The sequence below is a fragment of the Python bivittatus genome, unplaced genomic scaffold, assembly GCF_059951505.1.
Source record: "Python bivittatus isolate LINGU-HERP-01145 unplaced genomic scaffold, Pbiv_v1 ctg000320_np1212, whole genome shotgun sequence".
Lineage (NCBI taxonomy): Eukaryota > Metazoa > Chordata > Lepidosauria > Squamata > Pythonidae > Python > Python bivittatus.
Window position 1 is genome coordinate 77256 of NW_028277052.1, and position 24924 is coordinate 102179.

General features: G+C 43.4%; 1 protein-coding gene across 8 annotated transcripts in view; it reads left to right on the forward strand.

The window, feature by feature from the left end:
• The window catches only part of CEP164 (centrosomal protein 164), a 46623-nt gene that overhangs the window by 18871 nt on the left and 2828 nt on the right, over positions 1 to 24924 (forward strand). For 2 of the 8 annotated variants that reach the window (XM_088138799.1, XM_088138802.1), the window contains 17 exons: positions 973 to 1104; positions 2157 to 2373; positions 3033 to 3110; positions 10361 to 10492; positions 11396 to 11518; positions 12577 to 12720; positions 13110 to 13193; positions 13668 to 13736; positions 14527 to 14705; positions 15064 to 15196; positions 16016 to 16083; positions 16326 to 16530; positions 17075 to 17182; positions 17683 to 17797; positions 18623 to 18979; positions 22916 to 22982; positions 23385 to 23507. In XM_088138799.1, the coding sequence (XP_087994925.1) occupies positions 973 to 1104; positions 2157 to 2373; positions 3033 to 3110; positions 10361 to 10492; positions 11396 to 11518; positions 12577 to 12720; positions 13110 to 13193; positions 13668 to 13736; positions 14527 to 14705; positions 15064 to 15196; positions 16016 to 16083; positions 16326 to 16530; positions 17075 to 17182; positions 17683 to 17797; positions 18623 to 18979; positions 22916 to 22982; positions 23385 to 23507 (2334 nt within the window). Of the gene's footprint in view, positions 1 to 972; positions 1105 to 2156; positions 2374 to 3032; positions 3111 to 10360; positions 10493 to 11395; positions 11519 to 12576; positions 12721 to 13109; positions 13194 to 13667; positions 13737 to 14526; positions 14706 to 15063; positions 15197 to 16015; positions 16084 to 16325; positions 16531 to 17074; positions 17183 to 17682; positions 17798 to 18622; positions 18980 to 19933; positions 22983 to 23384; positions 23508 to 24924 lie in introns of those variants that run through there. The other 6 variants (XM_088138801.1, XM_088138805.1, XR_015795815.1 and 3 more) reach the window with 5 other exon arrangements.

The window sequence follows — 24924 nt, forward strand, 5'->3', positions numbered from 1 at the left end:
GTCATAAGTGCAAGCTGGTTGCCAAGCACCCAGATCACAATCACATGATCATGGGAGTGCTGCGACGGTTGTAAGTCCCTTTGTTCAGCACCACTGTAACTTCGAATGGTCACTAAATGAATGGTTGTTAAGTGAGGACTACCTGTAGCTGTAATGGCAGGGAGATGGTAATGGGAGGACAGAAAAGCAGGAAGATTAAAGGTCAGAGTGGTGATGGAATTGCCTGGGACAAGGATGTGGAAGGAAAACTTAAGAAATGTTGAGTCAGAATAATTTGGCATACCTTTTGCAGGGAATGAACTTGCATATTACTAGGAGAACCATGACTTCTATATCAAAAAACATCCAGAAGAGTATGTACCACTTAGAACACAATGGGGTTGACCGCAGGAGCAACCACATATTATGAATATGTCGTGTTTTTCTTTGTACTGCTTTTGTAGCTTCTTGATATGGTCAAATGACTAATCAATAAACAAATTCAATTAGAAGGGAAGGGAAGGGAAAGATGAGACTGGAGGGTTCCTTGGAGACTTCTAGTTGTAAAGGCTAGAATGGCATATGCAAAAATGTCACAACTTACTGGTTGATTTTGCAAACTGTTTTCCACTGTTTTTCAAGCAAGCATGTTTCTTCTCTACATCTGCCAGTGTCTTTATTGAACATCTTCTGCTATAGGATATTCCAGGAAGAGCTTCAAAATCACCAATGTAGACACATTTGTAAATGGTGAGGCAAGATACCTAAAAGGAATGTTGACAAAGCTGACTGCTAAATACATGCATGATGAGCTTTTTAAAATCTTTCTCTAAAACCATATTGGCTTTACTCATTCACAGATCTTGCTTGCTTGAAAATCATGCAGTAGGCTTTTGCTGTAAATTGCTGAAGTTTTCTCCCAGACTTTAGTGGTGCTCCTTTGGTTTTGAGGAGCTAGTTTCATGCCCAAACCACCATCTGTTTATCTGTTAGGCTATTGAAAACTGAGTTGGAGAGAACCAGGCAGGAGAAGGAGATATGCTTGAGGGAAGAGGTCCAACTGGAACTTCAAAAACTCCAAACTGAGATGCATTCTGAGATGGATGCAGAGAAGGAGAAGATCAGGTATCAGATTGCATTTAAGTCTGTGTATTGTCCTCTGCTGTGGAAGACATGGTGAAAATTGTAGGACTGGAGTCAGCCTTATGTTTAGATTAGTACTGCCTGATGTGTGCATTCTCCCTAGTCTGAAACATTTGTGAATGGGAGAATGACTGCCTCTGCTTTTTATGTCAAACAAGGGCCTTTGGAGTTATAGGTAAAATAGGATTGATTTTGCAGTTTCATCTCACTTAGGCAGCAAAATTCAATAATTATGTATTTATTTGTTTAAATTATATATATATATGAACACCCATCTCATAGCACTGTACTCTGGGCAGCATACAAAATTAAAATCAGCAATAATTACATCTACAATCCAGATAACAAATACCTGAGGTCACAGAAATCATTCCCAACTTACAGAAGAAACAATAGCAATAAAAACAATCACCCAGCAGAATTAGCTCAGTTTTCCAGTCCATATGCCTGGGGGAACATCTAGGACTTTAGTGCCTTACAAAAGGCTGTCATAGTTGGTGTCATCCAGATCTCCAGAACAATGTTGTTCCACAAGCAGGTGCTGCAACAAAGAAGGCAAGACTCCAGGATCCAGCAAGATCATACTGTTTAATGGGAGGGACCCAAAATAGGCTCTCTCTGTTAAATTTGGTGGGGCAAGCAGAAACGGTTAGAGATGGGCAGTTGGCCCTATGCTATGTAGGCCTGTATAGGTGATGTCCATACAACCTTGAATTGCACCCTGATGACTGCTAGAGAATTGAGCAAAGGAAGGTAGTATTTCCCTGATCAGCCTTCTACCATTAACTGCTAGTCCTCCTTGGTCTCTGGGCTTGCACTTTATGAACATCTTCCTCTATTACTTGATGCTGGATGTTTCTTGGAATTGGGAAATTCAGAGGCTGAGATGTGAGGGTCTCTCCTTGAAATGTTTACACTCTGTACAAATGGAAGCACTCACAGGGTCTCTTCATGCACAGGTATACTTGGTCTGATCACAGAGATCTGTGATAAAATCTCCTCCAGCTTATCATCCCTTACTGACTTCTTTTCAGGCTGGCCCAGGAAGCCACACTGAACCAGCTGAAAGAGGAGCTAGAATCCTTTCGGCAATCAGAGAGAGAAAAGCTTAAAGAGCAGAAGTTGCTTTCTCTGGAAAGAATAAAAAAAGAAGCAGAAACCACTGAGCAGGCTGAACAGATGGCACTGGAGCAGAAGAACCAGAGGGCCCTGGATGAATTGAGGGAGAAGCTGTGCAGAGAAAAGGAATTGGTGAGGAGCTCCGGGTTGCAGATTCAGTATCCCCTTTACCACCAGAGGCTGGGAAACAAGAAGAACACCTCTGGTACAAGACTGAAGCATTATCACACTGCTTGGGAGCAATGCTCAAATGGAACATGTGGACCAAGTAAAAACTGCCATATTACAGGGGTGCAGTCTCAAAGGGGAGACTCATTCTTAGAAAATGCGTATGTGAAGAAATTAATTCAGTGAACTGATAATCACGAGGTTGAAACCCTTCCAGGAAGTTTAGTGATGTTAGAAAAGCAGTGTCTTATAGTATTAGAAGGTTGGACCACGATGGAAAGATCCATGCTCAGGTGTTCACTTTGGATGGCACTCACTACGTGATACTGGGTGAGTTCTATCTAGTTCTGGTCTTACTAGCATTGAGCAAAGAATTTGGCTGTCAGTGCAAAAACCGTTTCTCATCCCTACTCGTAACCATGAAATTCTTGCCTAGTAAGGAAAATTAAGGAGATATATTCTAGTGGTAGATTAGGACGTAAGTCAGGAATAAATTTGAGGACCACTAGGCATATAGATTACTGTAAAAATGTTTATGGATATGTCAGGGATATCTGCCGATCTTCTAATTTGGAAGCTGTAAATGGTTTTAGTTACTAGGTATCGTCTTGATTCTTTGGCAGGCCATGCAGGAACTACAGGCGCAGTTTGCAGCAGAGATCCAGCAACAGAAAAGTGCAACAATAGAAGAACACCAGAAGGTAATACATATATATCAGAAGGGAAGGAGCAAGATATGTCCTTTTTTTGCAGCTGCAGTGGATTCTCCAATTCTCATCCCAGTTTCAGAAGCTGAGCAGATGCTTCCTTTTCCTTCATGCTGCTTCTTCAGTCTCACAGAGAGGCCCGTGCAGAACCTCATTTGTGAATTTTCTAAACCTGTAGAAAAGTTTTGGAGGCCCTTTGTGCCTCCTGCCCAGGTGGAAAAGAGAGGCCACTGCTGTCCCTCATATTTTCCTTATTTGATGATCTGGCTCTTTTAGTTTCATTTTGCCTATTTTGCTATTTCCTGAGGTGCTGATAACTGTGTAAATCTTTCTCTTTTTCCCCCTTTAATTTCTACACTTAAGCAGCCATCCCCTGTGTCTCTTATGCCTGGCTGGTATTAGTGCTGTCTGTCAGGAGTTGTGTGGGGTTCTCAGGATCAAACAGGCAAAACATAGAATGCAATGACATTCTTGTCAAGCAGATCAGTTTTTTCTTTTATTCCTAATATTTCAAGATATAAAAGTATGGATTTCTCTGGGTTTGGCTTTTACAGCCACAAACTGCAAGCAGCATTCAGCTAAAGCAGATAAACAAATCTCTCCTCCCTCTTACACTTTCCAGCAAAGAAGGTTGGTATGCTTTCAACTGATTTATTGCCATTCCAAGTTAGCTATCTCCCTGGCCACAATAATAAACCTTCTGTTTACTATTTCAGTATCTGTGCCTCTTCTGAAAGGTAGTTGGGCATGCAGCTATAACTACGTTTCCCTTAGAATTATCAAGGGCTTCAGATGACACCTAACTGCAATCTTTCACAGCCACTAGAATGTTGATCATCGTGTTGTTTCTTCAGATCCTATTCTCCTTCTGATTTTTGCACCAGATAGACATGATCCCTTGAACCATCATCTTCTCTGCACACAATGGCCCCAGTGATCTTTCATCACCTAGTAAGCTGTCATTTTTTCAGCAGTCAAGATTGCCTAAGTCTAACATTGCTTGTTAACCATCTTCTTTTCTCCTTTCTGGTAGCTTCCTCCCCACTTGCCATGAGAGATTTTGTGTATATGAAAAGCTAATCTGTTTCTCTATCAGCCACTTTCCTGGACAGAGTTTATCACCTCTAAGCATGGCCCGTATGGAAATCATGCAATAGGATGGCAGTCATTGTTTACCTGCTCCATTCTGCCACACTGCTGCTATTACACTTTCAGATAGGACTTCAGGATTTGTACGTTTCCTTTGAGAGGAGGCTCTGAGGTTGTAGATTCCAGTTCCCCCATATTGGTACTGAAGGCAATTAACTAAACCATAGAATAAAAAAAAATTAAAGCATGTTAAAAACACCTCCACAAGCAAGAACTTTACTCAATTTATGAAATGGGTCCTAGTGCACCAGCTGAAAAAGATTTCTGTGGTAGATCAAGGACTGTTTAAGTCAGTCTCAGGTGTTAGCATCAGTCCAGCAAGTGAATCAGCTGGGTGGACCAACAGTAACTTCACCTCAGCTCCCATCCCTGTGAGTGAGAGGTTTGACTCATGATGCCTGTTAATAGTCCTTTCGGTTGGGAATATAATTTCTGCTGAAAGATGTGTCATTTGGTCTCTTGACCATGGGATTTTCAGCCTCATTCGGAAGATTTCATGGATTGTTGCTGTTTCTTCTACCACACTGTAGCCTTGATACTGATCCCCAGGAATGACTCATGTACTCCCTGTTTATCATTACATCTCTACTGTCACAAATATGAGGCTGAATATCCCATTCCCTTCCCCATCTGATTATGAGCACTCTTATTCTCAGTTAGATTCTCGATAGTTCACACAATCCTGGAATGATAATCAGGATTTACCCTTCTGTGTTGTGTGGTTATCAGTATTGAAGCATGTCGTCACTGCTACAATATCATCCACTACACCCAAACCTCCTCTGTTACTATCAAGACCGCAGTTCTTTTCCTATCACCTTGCTGAGTTCAACAGTGGATTCCCCACTCTTTTGCTCCTGTCCATGGGCTTGATGTTGATACCAATTGTTCCAACAGGTCAAAATAGTACTTTATATCCCTTGAAATTCTTAAAGCTATATCCTTCTCTTCTACAACCTCAGCGATGTTGCCTTCTACCTTTGGTTTCCACATTCTTCATGTTAACCTTGTGGTTGTTTGTTCTCCTAAATCATCAAAGGTGATTCCTGTATCTGTAGGCCTATCTGCAATCTTCATGCTATTTTTCCAGAATGAAAACTTTTCTGTCATGTTTGGAATCATGAGCTTATTCCCTCCATTTAATTTCCTAATGCTAACCTTCTTGGGAAGATGAACTTCCTATAGCACCTTATACAATTCTGGTGCATTATACTCAGAGCAGAGGACGCAGTGGCGCAGCGGCTTAATGACGCTGAAAGTTGCCGGCCAGAAATGGTCAACACTTCAGCAGTTCAAGCCCAGCTTTCGCGCAGCAGAGTGAGCTCCTGTTTCCTCCCCAGCTCCTGTCAACCCAACAGATCAAAAACTTACGTGAGTAGATAAATGGGTACTCTCACTCCGGTGGGAGAAAAAATGCTGGCGGCGCCTTGCAAAAGGAGTCGAGAGCAGTTGCCGGTAGCGCAGAACCCGCGCACGCCCGAAAAAGGCGCGAAGCAACGGAAACCCCGCCTCCTCCGCTCGCCAGCTGGGCTCTGCTCTAGGAAGGAGGCACTGGCAGACCACTTCCAAAAACACATTGCCTTGAAAACTGCAAGGACTCGTCCAAGCAGTCACCGTAGAGTCGGTAACGATTGAGTGCGGATACATACATACAGTGGGGCGAAAAAGTATTTAGTCAGCCACCAATTGTGCAAGTTCTCCCACTTAAAAAGATGAGAGAGGCCTGTAATTTTCATCATAGGTATACCTCAACTATGAGAGACAAAATGGGGGGAAAAATCCAGAAAATCACATTGTCTGATTTTTAAAGAATTTATTTGCAAATCATGGTGGAAAATAAGTATTTGGTCAATATCAAAAGTTCATCTCAATACTTTGTTATATATCCTTTGTTGGCAATGACAGGTCAAACGTTTTCTGTAAGTCTTCACAAGGTTTTCACACACTGTTGCTGGTATTTTGGCCCATTCCTCCATGCAGATCTCCTCTAGAGCAGTGATGTTTTGGGGCTGTTGCTGGGCAACACGGACTTTCAACTCCCTCCAAAGGTTTTCCATGGGGTTGAGATCTGGAGACTGGCTAGGCCACTCCAGGACTTTGAAATGCTTCTTATGAAGCCACTCCTTCGTTGCCCGGGTGGTGTGTTTGGGATTATTGTCATGCTGAAAGACCCAGCCACGTTTCATCTTCAATCCCCTTGCTGATGGAAGGAGGTGTTCACTCAAAATCTCACGATACATGGCCCCATTCATTCTTTCCTTTACACGGATCAGTCGTCCTGGTCCCTTTGCAGAAAAACAGCCCCAAAGCATGATGTTTCCACCCCCATGCTTCACAGTAGGTATGGTGTTCTTTGGATGCAACTCACCATTCTCTCTCCTCCAAACACGACGAGTTGAGTTTAGACCAAAACGTTCTACTTTGGTTTCATCTGACTATATGACATTCTCCCAATCCTCTTCTGGATCATCCAAATGCTCTCTAGCAAACTTCAGACGGGCCCGGACATGTACTGGCTTAAGCAGGGGGACACGTCTGGCACTGCAGGATTTGAGTCCCTGGCATTGTAGTGTGTTACTGATGGTAGCCTTTGTTACTTTGATCCCAGCTCTCTGCAGGTCATTCACTAGGTCCCCCCATGTGGTTCTGGGATTTTTGCTCACCGTTCTTGTGATCATTTTGACCCCACGGGGTGAGATCTTGCGTGGAGCCCCAGATCGAGGGAGATTATCAGTGGTCTTGTATGTCTTCCATTTTCTAATTATTGCTCCCACAGTTGATTTCTTCACACCAAGCTGCTTGCCTATTGCAGATTCAGTCTTCCCAGCCTGGTGCAGGTCTACAATTTTGTTTCTGGTGTCCTTCAACAGCTCTTTGGTCTTGGCCATAGTGGAGTTTGGAGTGTGACTGTTTGAGGTTGTGGACAGGTGTCTTTTATACTGATAACAAGGTCAAACAGGTGCCATTACTACAGGTAACGAGTGGAGGACAGAGGAGCCTCTTAAAGAAGTAGTTACAGGTCTGTGAGAGCCAGACCTCTTGCTTGTTTGTAGGTGACCAAATACTTATTTTCCACCATGATTTGCAAATAAATTCTTTAAAAATCAGACAATGTGATTTTCTGGATTTTTTTCCCCATTTTGTCTCTCATAGTTGAGGTATACCTATGATGAAAATTACAGGCCTCTCTCATCTTTTTAAGTGGGAGAACTTGCACAATTGGTGGCTGACTAAATACTTTTTTGCCCCACTGTGTATATATATATATATATATATATATATATATATACACATACACATACATACACATACATACATACATACCGTATTTTTCCGACAATAAGACGCCCCCATGTACAAGACAACCCCCACTTTTCCAACCCAAAATTAAGAAATCAATATTTTAAAGATAGTGCAGAACACATTTTTATTTAGTAATTAGTTAACATTTACCTGATACACTCGGTGGGAGGAGGTCCAAACCGTCTCTCTGCAGCTCTGTTTCCAGGCTCTTTTGCATAACTGATTACATTCAAGCACGAGTGAAACTGCCAATAGCTTGTCTCTGCAAACAGCCTTCCTCTAATTGGTTTGTTCAGCATCAGCTGACGTCAGTTACATCAGGCTCGTGATTGGAGGAAGTCTGTTTGGGAGACAAGCTATTTCACTCGTGATTGGAGGCTAGCAATAGGAGGAAGCCTCTCTGCAGAAACAAAGTACTGTATGGGCAGTTTTGCAACCGCGCGATTCTCGGCTGACTTCCTTGAATAAGACGCCCTTCAATTTTTAGGGTAAGGATTTTAGAAAAAAGTATTGTATTATAGTCGGAAAAATACAGTACATACATACACTCAGAGCAATTTGGGACATAACTATCAAGTGTGTGTGAGCTGAAAGCGAGGCAGAACTCCTTCACAGATATGCTCCTTAATGCACCAGGCTCATTCCTATAGCTTTCACTCCTCTCCACTACACTGTCCCTCTTTTAATTTACACAGTGACAAAGATAGTTTGCACTTGAGCATCTTTCATGCTGTTTGTCGCAGCTTCACTGTAGGGCCTGTAATTAAACTCTCTCTCCACTCTGCCCTCCCAAGCAAACACAAGGTTAGGTAATTAGATATGCTGCAAAGAATTATGAAGCCATGTGCATAAAGAAGCTCTCCATTTAATAGCATTCTGGAATCCTGTCCTTCCCCCCAGTAGGTATATGTATGTAAATATGTCAGTCCCAATCTTTAAATTCTTGGCCTCTTTCTCGTGCATTTTTGAGCCAATGGCTTCCTGTCTCTTGGTTTTGTCCTGTCCTTTGTTTAAAAAAACTGTTTTCTCTGGTGTGAGAATCAGAGATTACTACTTCACTCTTGCAATACTACTTAGAAGCTTTTGGAGTCCTGGGTGCTCTCTGAGCTTGGTTGTTTGCTTGCAGACATTTCATTACCCAACTAGGTAGTATCATCAGTGCTAGCGAGTGTGGCATTTGCTCCCTATAAAAAGCTAAGAAGGAAACAAAAAGACCAGAACACATCCCCTCCAGCAGCCAACACTCAGATAAGCAAGGATTAACACCAGACAAACAGTCAAGCAGAAAACAATACTCTAATCAAGGAACTAGGAAGAAGAAAAATCACACCCCCACCAACACTGGCAGAGCACACCACTGTATATAAACGGAGCAAACCCCACACTCACTGGCACTGTTGATGTTACCTAGTTGGGTAATGAAATGTCTGCAAGCAAACAGCCAAGCTCAGAGAGCACCAAGGACTCTGCAGTTCAATCCTGAACTACGTATATTCTCTTCTATTGGAATTTAGAAGTTGCTTCATCAACTTTGTTTCATAAATGGATGCATCTCTCAGATGACAGCAGTTACTGGCTGTTTTCAAAAGGAGCTATCTAAATGAACTCATTGTTTCTGCCAGCCTTGGCCAAATTATTTTTCCCCCTTTATTAACCTGCAGATGAACAGTTCCTAAAAGGTTTGCCCAAACTACATCTACCAGTATTTACCTGCAGCCTGTCACTCATTTTCACACTATTCACAAAGCCATGATTTGAACTACTTGCTTCTTATGTTATGCAACTCATGTCTTGGAAAGTTGCATTTCTACTATAATAACTCTATAAAGTAGACAAACAAATCTACTGTTAAATATCATTATTGTTATTCATGTCCAGTTAGGAGGAAGGAGGTCCTAAGACCAGCCATTTCAGGTCTTTCTTGCAGATTTTATTGAGGTAGTGTGCTTTCAGTCTTCTGTAACCTGTCTTTATGTCCCTGTTCTTTGTTCTGTATCTTAGATACTAGTAGGTAGGGCAGGTAATAAGAAACCAGATTATAGAGTTTCACAGACTATAAAAGACTATTCTTCAATAGTGATGGAAAAGACAATCTGTATGCAGGATTTATCCCACTGAGTCTTAACTGTCCTAATTCTGCCTATTGGTTAAGATCTCTTTTCCAGTGATGATTAGAGTTGCAAATATTTGGAGAATTTTCTATGAGGGACCTTGGCCAAGGTGTGATATGGTCACAGCACTCTGTTTTTTTGCTTGAATGAATGCCTTGCCTGTCAGTCACCTCTTTTGGAAGCTTGATGTTCTCTTCTCAAAGATGTCAGGCACCTCTTTGGCTTCTTAGCATCTGCTGATAATCCCTGATAATCTGCAAGGTTGCACAGAGCCCATGAAAATGAAAGACCAACTCCTTGCCTTCAAGCCATAGTTTTGCCAATGGACATCCATGTAATCTATCTTGACCCCCGTAGTAAATGCTCCACTTCACAGCTTTTCTTATAGGCACTGTGTGGATTGGAATTTGAAACAGCAAGAAGGTGCGAGCCACACTTTCTTGAGAGTGCAGTCGGGGGTGGTGGGAGACACTGTCCAAACTCTGCTTGAGCTTCTTAGGTTTCTCATGCAGGTACAGAGGTTTATGTATGTGAGTGCACACTTAAACGCTTAGTGAAGTACAGTTAGTTTAAGACAAGCAATCTCTTTCCTACTAGCCAGGAAAAAAAAAACTCTAGTAGGCTAAATACATGCATATTGGATGGAAGTCTCTGAAGGTTCCTGCTTTGCCTCCTGGGCAGGTTATTCTAACCCTCCAGATGGAAATAATGGAGGCTCAGAGAAGAGAGGAAGCAGAACTTCAGAAGGAACTCGAGAGTGTGGAGCAAAAGGTTCAACAGAAGAGACATCAAGTAGCAGAGTATGAGCGAGAGGTAATGAGCAACTGCTAACGCCTCTTACAACATGGTCTCTAATGTGCAGTATCAAATTATTCTGCACTGGCAGAGGATATACTGCTTAGATTCTTATACTCCTTCCCTCTCAGAGTATTGTGACGGAATTGAAAATTATGCCCTAAGTTCCTTATTTCAGAACAGATTCTTAAAGGCAGGCAGGCAAGTGCACCACCACCAGGGGCTTCCGGATAGGACAGCCTTGTTAAGGGCCTGTCGCTTCTGCTGTGCTAAAACAGAAAGACGAGGGCTATTAAAGCCCATGTGGTTCCTTTTATCAGAAGTATCCTGGGGCTCTGATGCTCTCCTAGGCTCCAATGCTGTTGTGGAAGGCAAGAGAAGACAGTGTAGAGAGTAAGGGAGGTGATCTTGACATAAATATGTAAGAAATATTACCTAGACAAGGGAAGCTGAGACATTCTTTAAGCCTGGGAAACAAGATAATGTTAGGAAGTGGCTCAGGAAAACTCCTCCCTGATTGACTGGAATATAAGAAGGAGGGGAGGTAATGCAGAGTCAGATTTGCAAGATTATTACAGCCAATCTCAGTAAAGTATAGTTCTGGTCTTCCTGTAGGGTTGATTTGGTGGTCTGGTCTACCTAGTGGGTAGCACTCTGAAGTCCCAGAAAGCCCCAGCTTCTTTCTTGAAGAGGGGGATGGAGGCAGGTGGTACAATGATGGCCATTCAGAACTCAGTTGCTGGGCTCACTTGACACATTGGACAACCTATGCCTGCACAAGTGTCACAGCAACTCTCGTGTGCTGAGAGGTGGTGTACTGTGCTGATCCTTGACTGCAGCTTTGGAGCATTTTTGTTGTCAGTGTGTGATGATGGTGGGAATAATAGTAGTTTAATCTGGATGCCTTTATCCCAACTGTAGCTCAGTGACCTTCTGAAGGAGAAGCGTCAAGAGGTTGAGCGGGAGCATGTGAGAGAGTTGGAAAAAATGCAGAAGATACACCAGGAGGCACTAGCTAGGATTCGGGTGCAACATGAGGACCAGGTAAGCTTACAAACAAGTTGGATACATCAGCAAAAGTTCCAGTGGGCATATAGCTGTTTTGCTCACAACATCTGAGGAAGAGATGGGGCTAATGTACAGGCATCTTTTATTTATTTATTTATTTATTTATCTGACTCACTATCAAACTTTTACGCCACTATAATCAATTACAGACTATCAGCTGTTAACAATAATGAACATCCAAAATAACATCCGCATTAAGAAATAATAAAATACAGTATAAAACATCAGTTGTAAATTTCATTAATAATATGAACAGTGTGCAAAACAATAGACATACAGCATTTATTTATTTATTTATTTAATCATATTTATATGGCCGCCCATCTCACAAGACTTGACTCTGGGCAGCATACAATAACAAAAACATATAATAACAGTATTAAAAACATCCCACAATTTTTTTTAAAAAAATAATATTATTATTAAAAGGCTAGGAGAAAGCATTACATGTTACAAACAATGTAGCACCTCACTAAATCGCCATTTCCCTGAGACCCAAGCCTGTTGGCACAGCCACGTTTTGAGGGACTTCGGGAAGGACATCAAGCATTACCTGAACTATCCCTATACAATCTCCAGAAAGTTAAAGGGAATTTACCTTTGCAGGGAGGCTCTTCTGTTAAGTGGGTGCTGCAACTGAAACTTAGGGTTTCGGGCCTCAGCCCCCTGCATCTCCCAAAAGTGGGAAATCCCAAGCAATGTCTCCTAGGAAGAATATATTGATTCAGGCTGGAGAAGTAAGCACCAAGCCTTATAGGGCTTTAGAGGTTAAAACTAAGGCTTTGAATTGGACTCACAAGCCTACTGGCAGCTAATGCAGGGCCTGCAGAGCCGATATAGCACTAATGAAAGCACACACCCTCCGGGAAGAGGCCACTGCGTTCTGCACCATCTGGCCCTTCTGGGTGGTCTTCAAAGATTTCCTCGTGTGGAGCATATTGCAGTGCTCCAGACAGATGGTGATAAAGGCCGAGTTACTGTTTCCCTCCCTCACCTTGAATAATGTCAACTCTTGTACCTGTGGTACGTGGTAGGAGAGGAAGCAGAAGGCTGAGCTGCTTGCAACACTGCAAAATGAGCTGGAGCGCATGAGGCCGCTCCACCAGGCAGAGCTAGAGGCTTTGCTAAAGAAACACGTGGAACAGCTGAAGGACCTGCATCAGAGCCATCAGGAGCAGGTAGGGAAAAATGGTGAGAGGGGAAAACCTAAAGCCTCTGTACCTGGACCCTTTGGAGGGCAAGACCTCCTTCTCTGCAGTTTTTCATGGGCCCTTTAAATGTAGCTCAGTTCATGAAAAAGCCATTTCCAGTGGACCATGGCAATGCTTAAAGAGCTTGAGGGTGCCTCTCTGAAGCATCAAGGATGCAGGAAGGTGGTAGCTGTAACTTCCACCTCTTTGGACTGCCTCTTAAATTTCCCATGGCTAAGAGAGGGAGGCTTCGCTTCTTCCTTAATCATTAGCTCATCTCCTTTCCTCATTCCTCGTGATGTGTTTGTCGTGGTTGTCTGTGTCTTGGCAGATAGGTCATATCTTTGTTGGCAAATCTTATGGCTTTCTTCATACAGGAGAAAAAGGCCCAGGATGCGGAATTGGAACTGGAGCTCCGAACTAAAGATGCCCAGACAAGAGCAGCTCAGCTCTGTGCCCAGGTGAGTGCATGCATGCACGACTGTGTGGCTCATTACACCAGTGGTGAAGACTGTAACATGGCCTGTTGGACCACTAGTTGAAGCACATTTCTCCACGTGTATCTTATGGGAGGACTGGATGAGTTCTTTTCAGAAAACCTCCATCCTCTGAATGCATTTTCAACTGTTTTCTGTTTGCTTACCAGTTTCTCCTCTAGAGGAAAAACATTGTCATAGCTCTGACATAGAATTTCCTGCATAGGACCTGAGCTGAAACTTAAGGAGCTCTTGATCCTTAGAAGCTTTGCTGTACTCAGTCTTTGGTGTCCTGAATTGTTCTGTGTCCAAGGGGCTGTGTTGCACTTCTGGCAAATAGATGTTCTGGAACATAGATGTATAGCTGGTCTAGTCTCTTAGCACCTGTAAATCTTTGTCCCTAGGGAGGAATTTCATGCTCTTCCCAGCTTACTTGAATTATTTCTTGATTATGTGTAGGAAGAGGCCTGGAAGAAGAAGAGGCAGCAGGTCCTGGAAGAAGAGAAGCAGCTGGAAGAAGGAAGAAATGTATGCACTGGCAGCTCTTGCAATGGGCTAGGAATCCCCTTTCCCTTATGATGAGATAAGGGAAGTTTCACGCCTGGAATTAATGCAAATGACAAGTGTTAGGGAGGAGATGGGAAGGCAGGAGCAGCACAGTTCTAAATGCAGGTTTCTGTCCCTCCAAGACTACTTGGTCTCTTTGCACTGTCCTTCTTTGGCTGAGGGCTAAACAGTCACAGGCTGGCTTAAAGCTGAGAATTATGAGATTCTGTTGTTCACCAAGATTCCAACTAGTATTAGATTGTCTTCTCTGGTGGTAGCTTTCCAAAGTTTCAGACAGGAACTTTTGCCTGGAGAGGTCAGCAGACTTTTGGTCTGGAACACCTAACATGCAAAACATGCATTTTACCAATGAACTGTGAACTTTTCTCTAAATATAAGCAGGAAGACAACTGTAGAATAGAAACAACCTGAGGGGATGGATAGCTGGATCAGAGATGCCCTTTTGCATTGTTGCAGTACAGTATTTGCTTTTTCTTGGAGGATACCAACGCTTATCTCTGGCAGAGAACCCACTAACCTTTGCCAGAAAACTCTGCAGGTCAGCCAGTTATTTAAAGCTGCATCTGCTGGATGCTCTTCTGCTACTGTCTTTTAATCTCTCATTCTCTCTTTTGCAATGACAGGAGTAGTTTGATGCCAAAGCTGCAAAAATGCATTTTTCTGCCTTTGGGTATTCTACCCTGGTAGCTCAAGTGTGTAATTGCATTCATATATTAGGCAGTGGAAAAGCAAATGCTTTTAATTTTTTTAGGAAGCAGCTTTGGCAGCTCGTTCCCACCTTGAGGAGTCCCAAAAAGCACAGGCGAATCTTGAAGACACTTTACAGCAGCTGCACAGAGCTCTGGCAGAACTCCAGGACCAGAAAAAAAAGTTGGAGTCTCAGGTGGCATTGCTACAGTTACAGAGCCAGCAGTTGGAGAGGCGTACCAGGTGGGGTTTGTTCTTTGCTAGACAAGCTGGATTGAATGGGCATCATATGGTAAGCCATGTGACAAGTAGATACGGGGATGTGTGAGTGACTGGTGGAGAATCCTGTCCTTATGTATGTTCCCAAGGTCTAGGAAGTGTGGGAAGCTAATTGGCTCTCTAACCAGGAGGCACCCATTATTTTGCATGCCCATTTGCCACCACACTTAAATTCAGCAGTCTTGTGTCCCCAACTTTCACTTTCCAAATGTTGAATAAGAATTTGCCACTTCCTGAAGTCAGAGAGGACCAGAAGTGCTTGCTATCAGACGCATGTTGATCCTGGATGGCATCTGACTTCTTCTTTCTGTGGCATTTACAGTGAGCTGGAGGAGACCATCAGGACCAAGCAAGAGCTGCTAAAGAAACTAGATAAAGAATGTAGTGAAGCAACTTCTCCGAGGAAAAAGGAAGAAGCACTCCGAGTTGAAGACCTGCAAGGGGACTGTCCAGAGGTCAGTGGAAACAGGGTCAGAGATGAAGGGAACTGGACATAATGGGAACATTCTACTCCACGGAACTTGCTTTCAGTTTCATGGCTCAACCCGGACTTTACAGTGAGGAGATAGGACGAGAAAACCAATATATATAGTATAGCATATCAATCAAACAGTTCTATAGCAGCATTCTTATTAAATGCTATCAACGTGCATGAAATTTTACAATTCTGCCCACAAAAGGACATGGTAAATATTTGAGGAATGGGAAAGAAAACCTTTCCTAAGGGAGGCCACTCCAACCAGCCTCTGACAACTGAGATGAGACTCTCACAACCACTTCCTCGGCCATCTTGAAATTGGGGGGCTCACATGTGGCTTGAACTGCAGTGTATATCTTAAGAGGATGGACTTCAGGGGCTGGAGGAGAGAGGCCTGGGGATTTGGAAAAGGCCTGGTGTATGGGGGCTGCAGTACCTAAAAATACGGAGTGGGGAAGGAGATAGTTTTATTAAAGATGAGTGGGATTCAGCTTTGGCTGTTTGGTCATGGAACTGGGAAAAATAATTCTCCGCTGCTGACAACTTGGAGGGCTTTGCTGCCACCAGCTGGAAGAGACAAATTAGGGTCTGATTCCATACCAGTCAGCTCCAGGTGTTGGTGTAAGCAGAGCAAAGATCCTCTGGCTGAGAAGAAATGGGAAATAATATTGCCTACCTAATACTGAATTGCTCTGATTTAAGCCCCCTCCATTAAGGAACCACATGCTATATTTTTCCTTGATCTTTATCCTTTGTTTGCATGTTACTTAACTTTAAAAACAATTTAATCCTCAAGCCTTCCTCCAGAGAAATGGCATCTGAAACACCAAAAAGCAATGAAGAAAGCAGCCTTCTCCTGAACCAGTAAGTGAGAAAAATATTCATACCCTGAAATAACGGTATGTTTGGTATCTGTGACGATAGGCTTTGGCATCTGCTGGGGACAGGATAGAGGAGAGTGGCTAGTTGGCCTTTTTCTGAGGTGCTGCTGGTGATGCCGAGAGACCCATGGTGGTTTTTGCTGAAAACATGATAAGGGTAGCACTTTTTCATCCGCAGCCTGAGCAACAAATCTTGCTCAGGTCTTTTTCTTTCTGTTCTTACAGAGTACGGCACTACATTTCTGCTGAGGGAGCCTCACTGAAGACAGCCAAGGAGTTTTTGGTGCGGCAAACTCGTTCCATGAGAAAAAGGCAAACTGCCTTGAGAGCAGCAAAGCAGCACTGGTATCATGATCTGCAGGGAACACAAGCTGTACAAGATTCAAGCCATTCTCAGGTGTTAGAGGGAGTGCTCAGGAACCTGGAAGAGGTGAGTGGTGAGCTAGGCAAAGCAAGGCAGTTCTGGAAACAATCAGCCTGGGCTGAACTTCAGAACAACTCCTGTAGGCTGTGATAACTATGGTTTTCAAGCAGATTTGGTGGCTGCAGGAAAAGGGACTGGGAGGGAGGGGGAAGAGGTAGATAGGTGGCTGTGGAAAGCTTGCTTTATCCTGTTTGGGGTTGAGAATGCCACAGAAGGGGGAACCATCTGGCTTGCTTTGGACTGCACCTCGCTGCAGATTGGCAGCTGGACAAGCGGCACTGAAGAAAACAGCAACCCTAAGTCAGGAAGGATTGCCTCTTCTGCCTTCTGCAATGAGTCAAGCCATCTTCCAGGGGAAGGATTGAGCAGCAGGCATGCTCCTCTCCTGCAAAACAGGGATCCCTGCAAGCAACAGCTCACAGATGACAAGACAGTGCTACTAAGAGGACTTTAAAGTCAGCCAACAGTGGCAGCAAAGTTAAAATCACTCCTAGCAAAAAGTTCCTCATCCATTGGCCTGTGATCACAATATGACTTTCTTTCCCCCCAGGAAGGGAGGCAGCTAGATGAAATGAAATCTGCCATGCGGAAAGGGCAAGAACTGCTGAAGAAGAAAGAAGAGAGGCTCAGCCAGCTGGAATCCTCTCTTCTGGAAGAGGTAGCTCTCTCATCCAGCAAGGAAGCACACAAAACCTTCCTTGGTGTCATAGCAACTGCCTGACTATCATTCTGGAAAGGAGTAGAGGGAACAACTTTTGTTTCTCTCATTTACCCACATCCCAAGGGTGGGAAGGCCCCATTTGATTTTTGTTGTCAGCCAGGGCATCTACCTGTCAATCTGCCTATTCAAAACATGGATGTTTTTGGTGGTATATGTTTTTTGTTCGTGATGGAGATCTAACCATGGGATGGTGCTGAACAAGGTGGAACTGGATCCACCTCTGTGAATTTGTCCTGGGTGCTTCAGTCACTGGCTCTGCCAGTAACCTGCGACCCAACTGGGGACCTGCTAACTGTGAAGATCTGGCTTGAGTGCTTGTTTTGGCCTGGCCAAAGAAGCTAAGCAAGCTGGCCTGGCCCTGCCTGCTGACGAGTGGCTGTTTTTTACCCTGAGTGGTTGAGACACAACAGTGAGGAAAATCACTTCTTCCTTACTAGTTTTCTGATGAAGATACAATCAAGGGAATGGCCTGCAAGAAAATGGTGACTTTTGACCTCAGTGACTCTGAAGACACAAGTAGCCTCATGAGTGCTGATCAATCTCCCCACAAGAGTAAGTGTTTGGACAAATGCTAAGACCAGCATCCCACAACCTGCAGTCTGAGCTTTTTCAATCTGTGAGTTTGCACTAATGTTTCTCAACCTGGTTACCTTCCAGGTGAATAGACTTTCACTCATTTCTGCTCAGCTAGCATGCCGTTGCTGAGAATTCTGAGAGTGGGTCCATGCATCTGGAAAGCACTCTGGCTGGAAAAGGGTGGTCTGTGACATACCAATTGCTCCACTCTTCTTACCTCCCAAAAAGAAATTGGCATGTGTTGCGATCAGGAAACATAGCTGTCCCTATAGAACCGGGTTCCTGAACTTTTTGCCATCGCACCTCCCTGTAGTGTAATCTTAATATACACATCCCCTAAAAATCCAAACACCAAAATAAATGCAAGTGAACAAGGAAAACAATACAATGAAACTTTGGGAAAGGTGGATTTATTTTAACAATGTAACCAGAAGGCCCTCCACCCCTCCCCTGGGCTCCCTCTGCACCTCCCCAAGGGAGCTACACCTCACAGTTTAAGAATCCCTGCTGTAGAAGTTGGCAGGTCAAGAGAGGCTCTCCCATCTTCCTTGTTCTTCCTTGATGGGATTTGATGAAGTCCTTTCTCCTCTAGTCTCCTGGGGTTGATGAATTGCTGGATTAAGTCTGTCTGAATTACAGTCTTGGGCCTTCTGGAAAGCTACCTTCCCCCTTTATGCAGGAGGCCTTTCATTCTGAATTGTGCATGGATTTCAGTTTTGTGGGTTCAAGGCTCTACCACCCCTGTATTCCTTGCCCAATAATAATCAGTAGTTCTCCCCCTCCACCCCATCTCCTTCACAGTAGCTGACTTGAAACCAGACATCCAGTTTTCTCCCTTTGACAAGATCCAGTATTTGACTGATTCACTGCAGCGGATCACCAGCGACCTGAACTGTGTCCTTCGTCTCCTGAGTACCTTCAGCAGCCAGCAGTCTCTCTTCACTTCCACCCAAGGCCAGTCGCTCGCTCCGTTGGCCAGAGACGGAATTCCTCTGACTGCTTATACCTCTCTGGCACGTGCCTATTCTGCCACACCATTTGTACCTTCTACTGGACCTCAGTCGGTCTGGTGTAGCAGCTCAGGCCCCAGTCCTGCAGCTGTGAGTGGACAGTCTGTGGACAGTATGTTGACGGAGAAGTGGCGTAAATATTTCCCAGGTGAGAATGGATTCTTGAGCTGTTTCTTTCTTGTGACCCAAAGCCCAATCTGGCATTGGATCCCTGAGTTTGCCAACTTGTTTGGGGGACGGTTCTTAATGCCACCTGGCACTAACCTTGGTTGGAGGGCTCAGTGTGTGAGCTACTCTCTGAAAGGACCAGTGGAGCTCATTTTTCCTCCCTCCTCTTCCCCTTCCCTGCTCCCAGATGAAGCATGATTGCTAGATTCCAGAGGTGGGGTTTGGATTATCGAGAGCCGTAATTTGCAGCTGCTTTCCTCCTTGTCTCCTGTGCTCCTGACTCACAGGATCACTGTACGGAGTGCATTCTTTGGGAGCAATTTCCTTTTTCTAGAGTCTACTGCTTTCCATTTTGGAATTTACCCTAACCCCTTTGCTCTTATAGCACTCATAATGAATTCCATTCTGGGGTTTGAGAACCAAGGGTCCCCTTCCTTCTCCCACAGTTCTTCTAGCTTTGGCTAGTCATTTGAAAGCTTTACTCCCCCCCACCACACACACACAATATTTGGTAATGGCTCTTGCCTTACACCGCTATGATATACTCATATTGCCCAAAATGTCATGAGTGTTAAGAAAATGACTTTAAAACTCTATCTTCCAAAATCAAACCAAAAACTAGAAACATATAGTACTGTGCAAAAGTTTTAGGCAGGTGTGAAAAAATGCTGTAAAGTAAGAATGCTTTCAAAAATATATATTGTAATTGTTTATGCTTATCAATTTACAAAATGCAAAGTAAGTGAACAGAAGAAAAATCCAAATCAAATCAATATTTGGTGTGACTATCCTTTGCCTCCAAACCAGCATCAATTCTTACACTTGCACACTTTGTACACTTGCACAAAGTCAGGGATCTTGTAGGATTAGAGTCAGGTGTATGATTAACCAGTTGTACCAAGCAGGTGCTAATGATCATCAATTTCATATGTAGGTTGAAACACAGTCATTAACTGAAACAGAAACAGCTGTGTAAGAGGCTTAAAACTGGCTGAGGAACAGCCAAACTCTGCTACTAAGGTGAGGTTGTGGAAGACAGTTTCATGTCACAGGTCATCCACCATGGCAAGACTGAGCACAGCAACAAGACACAAGGTAGTTCTACTGCATCAGCGAGGTCTCTCCCAGGCAAAAATTTCAAAGCAGACTGGGGTTTCAAGATGTGTTATTCAAGCTCTTTTGAAGAAGCACAAAGAAACGGGCAACGCTGAGGACCGTAGACGCAGCGGTCGGCCAAGGAAACTTAATGCAGCAGATGAAAGACACATCATGCTTACTTCCCTTCGACTTCGGAAGATGTCCAGCAGTGCCATCAGCACAGAACTGGCAGAAACCAGTGGGACCCAGGTACACCCATCTACTGTCCGGAGAAGTCTGGCCAAAAGTGGTCTTCATGGAAGAATTGCGGCCAAAAAGCCATACCTCCGATGTGGAAACAAGGCTAAGCGACTCAACTATGCACAAAAACATAGGAACTGGGGTGCAGAAAAATGGCAGCAGGTGCTCTGAACTGATGAGCCAAAATTTGAAATATTTGGCTGTAGCAGGAGGCAGTTTGTTCGCCGAAGGGCTGGAGAGCAGTCCAATAATGAGTGTCTGCAGGCAACAGTGAAGCATGGTGGAGGTTCCTTACAAGTCTGGGGCTGCATTTCTGCAAATGGAGTTGGAGATTTGGTCAGGATCAATGGTGTCCTCGATGCTGAGAAATACAGGCAGATACTTATCCATCATGCCATACCATCAGGGAGGCGTGTGATTGGCCCCAAATTTATTCTGCAGCAGGACGACGACCCCAAACATACAGCCGATGTCATTAAGAACTCTCTTCAGCGTAAAGAAGAACAAAGAGTCCTGGAAGTGATGGTTTTGCCCCCACAGAGCCCTGATCTCAACATCATTGAGTCTGTCTGGGATTACATGAAGAGACAAAAGAATCTGAGGCAGCCTACATCCACAGGAGATCTGTGGTTAGTTCTCCAAGATGTTTGGAACAACCTGCCTGCCGAGTTCCTTCAAAAACTGTGTGCAAATGTACCTAGAAGAATTGATGCTGTTTTGGAGGCAAAGGGTGGTCACACCAAATATTGATTTGATTTGGATTTCTCTTCTGTTCGCTCACTTTGCATTTTGTAAATCGATAAACATAAACAATTACAATATACATTTTTGAAAGCATTCTTACTTTACAGCATTTTTCACGCCTGCCTAAAACCTTTGCACAGTATTGTAATATTCCCACAAGTTTCTCCTAGCTCTGTTACCTGATATGCCAAGAGGCTCCTTTTAAAATCTCAAGACATTCAGATGCTCCCATAACAGACAAAGGGCTTTTTAACCTTCCCACATTTATTAAACAGTGGTAACCATGATGCCTCTCAGTGGGTTTTGTTCAGTTACAGCATGTTTGAATGCATTTTATGTAACTTAGAAAAGGGCTAGGGTTAGTTTTTTTTTTTTTCCCCCTCTTTCTCTATATCCTTAACTCTTTAGTCCCATTTGGCACTCCGTAGTTCTATAGTCACGTGATCTTTCACAACTTTCCCTTACCTCTTTGTTTAAGGAAACGGAGCAATCCTCTTTAGCAAACTTTGGCAAAGTTTAGCAAACAGTCGTCCTCATGGAGGCATGTATTATTTGATTATTTAATTCAAAAGTGCTTTAAAGTAAACAATATTCTGAATTCAGCTGTCCCCTGAGGCCTTCAGTCTGCCATTTTCTCCACCCAGAAGTCCCAGACCAGACCAAATTTGTTTCAGAGAGACCTGGCATTCAAAAGCACCAATCTGAGCCCAAGACTTCTAGTGATCCAGCTCCCTGGCTGTTGAGTTAAGAAAGGGGGACCAGAAGTAGAATTTCATAATATATGTCCAAGCTCTCCTCCTGCCTGCCCCACCCTGCCAGCTCCTGTCCTACTATTGCATCTTCAGCTACCCTGGGAACTGGGCTCATGGCTGTCTGTCTTGCCTGAGACTTGTAGTTCCCTTTCAAAGGGGATGCTTCAGGTTTTCTCCTCTGGCTGCTTTGTTTTTCTACCTCAAGCGCCCTGAGCATTTTGTAAAGGCAATATTCCCAGTAGTAGGTTATATTTAGAGCCTAGTGCAATTGTGTGATCACATTAGCTCCCCTTGAAGTTTATTCCATCTAAATTTCTGACATCACAAAGAGAAAGACTGACGTCAAGATATTGCAAGAGTATGGGGAATTTTCTTTACAGTTGTTTCTTCAGATGAACACCTTTGCTTTTAATCACCAATGGGGTAAGGGTAGAAATAAGACTATCTTCAAGAGCTGACTTGAGATCTACAAGTTAGGGGTGTTTAAGAATCAGTTACATCTTTGGTCCATGGGCATAAAATCCTTTTCCTCAAAAGGAGTGCAAAACAGCAAGCTGGCATTTGTTAATGCTCTTGTTTAGTAGAGATTTTATTTGTGTTTGTTGGTTTGTTTAGCTTTTTATAGCAGTGATTCCCACTATATGGAAAGTGGAGAATTTCTTTACCTAGAAGGTCTGTTCTATTTATTGACTAGTCAGCAGTCCAGCTCCTCTGATCTAGATTTAAGGATGAGGGTTGAGTTGGGTTGTATGATGCAATAACAGTAAGAAAGCCTTTTTATCCATTGGAAAGATCTTTCCTAATAGGACTCTGTGAAACACCCAGTGCCTGGACCAAAATTAAATTGTGTTTCCAAACATGGAGTTTGGGGGATGGAAGCATCTGAATACACCCCTCTGCAAAAGACTGCAGGCTGCGAGGACAAATCCACCCAGCTCTTGGAGACTAACTTTGGAATAAGTAATATGGCTCTTGGAGTGGATTGATGTCTGGATGAAAAATAGGACTTGTTTCTAGTCTCCCTATGGTTCTAATAATGGAAAGTTCTTTGTTATTTTGTAAATGTAGTCTCTTCTGTTCAGGGAAGTTCCCATTGCCCTGTGGTGGGCTTGGTGCCCAAGATGACAAGCTGGACTCCTTAACCACTGGGTAAGGTATCTTCTCACATCCATAGCTGATATGTCAGGTGAGATCATTGTGTCTTGCCTTACAGTATTGACTGGGTCAGCTAGCACAAAACAAGATCTGTCTCCTGGGGTGTGTTGTAGAGTAGCCATTTTGCAACTTGCTATAGTACCTCTCCTCTGGCTCAGGAGAGAGAAGGGATGTCCTTATATCTGAGGAAACCAGCAAGATATTCTCTAGAGAGAATTAAGTTTGTTCTGACATCAACAGTCCTCTCAGAAGAGCAGAAATCCTCCCCATAGGTCTCCTTGTGTCTGCTGGGTCTTCACCTGACCTGATTAAGGTTGCTGCATGAATGCAACCAATTTGTCTGCTGCTTGACTGCTTTTCCTGGTTGATTTTCCCCACCCTCCTGCTTCCCAACAGCGAGCAAGTCTGCCTGTTCCAGCATCTTCCTTTCCAGGGCTCCAAGACTGAGAAGCCCAACATCCAGAGCATGATTGACGCCAATAAGAAATGGCTGGAGAGTTTCAAGCACAGTTCCAAAGGGTATCCTTTTGTGCAGGCGGGCTTCTTTCTAAGCCCCACGGCCACTAACAGATACCTCCCACTGCAGCAAGTTCCCTCACCCAAAAAGGCATTGAGATCCATATCCAGAGATGCTGAAAACAATAAGCTGTATCTATAGTGGCCAGGTCTAATAAAACTGACCTGCATTATAATTCGTATCTGTGGGTGAGGGAGGAGAGTTACAGCCCAGCTGTGGGCTTGGTCTGTTAGGTGGACAGTTTCTTGCCCTTCTCATTTTAAGTCAGAAAGACTTGCTCATCAACAAGTTTTTCATTAAGCCGTAGAAAAACAAAGCTGCCTGTCCTTCCCTTTCTCTCCCAGCCCTTGTTCTACAGTCATGTAAAAAAGTAAGTACACCCCACTGAAATTTTTGACTTTTTCAACATATTTCAACATACAGATATTTGATCTTCATTTCAACAATATTGATAGATAAGGATATGACATGATATGATATCATATGATACGATATGATACGATACGATATGATATGATATGATACGATATGATAAATATAACATACTTGCATCATTTACATTTTATCTTCCATTGTGTAATTTAAACAAACATAAATGCACATTTCCCTTGTGAAAAAGTAAGCACACCCCATGTAATTTTTTTTCTTTTTTAACATATGTAGATATATCAATATTTTATCTTCACTCCAACAGTATATAAAGATAAAGGTGATGTAATTGAACCAAAAAACTATGAAAATTGACTTTGCAATCATTTTCTCAACAAAAAATTAAAGATATGCTATTTCCTTCTTTGGAAAGAATAACTACACCCTTGTCCCTAATAGCTGGACTGCCCCCTTTGGCAGAAACGACCTCAAGTAGATATTTACAGAAACTGTCTATCAATCTTTGACATTGACTGGGGGGAAATTTTTTCCCACTCCTCCATGCGGAATTTTCTCAGCTGTGTGGTATTTGAGGGGTTTTATGCATACACCCCACAGCATCTCAATTGGATTTAGATCTGGGCTTTGACGTGGCCATTCCAGAACCCTCTGTTTCTGTTTTTTTCAGCCATTCTTTGGTGGATTTATTGAAGGTTTAGGGTCATTGTCATGTTGCAAGGTCCACCTTCGGTTGAGCTTCAGGCCTCTGACAGATGGTCTTACATTATTTTCAAGCACCTTCTAGTACAATGAAGAACTCATAGTGGATTCTGTGATGTGAACTGCCAGGTCCTGATGCAGTAAAGCAGTGCCAAACTGTAACATTTCCACCACCATGCTTTACAGTTGGTATCAAGTTCTTCTGGTGAAATGCTGTCTTTGGCTTTTGCCAAACATATCTTCTGGTACTGTGGCCAAATAACTCTATTTTGGCCTCATCTGTCCAGAGCACATTGTTCTGGAAGTCCTGGGTTTTGCTTAGGTGTTTGT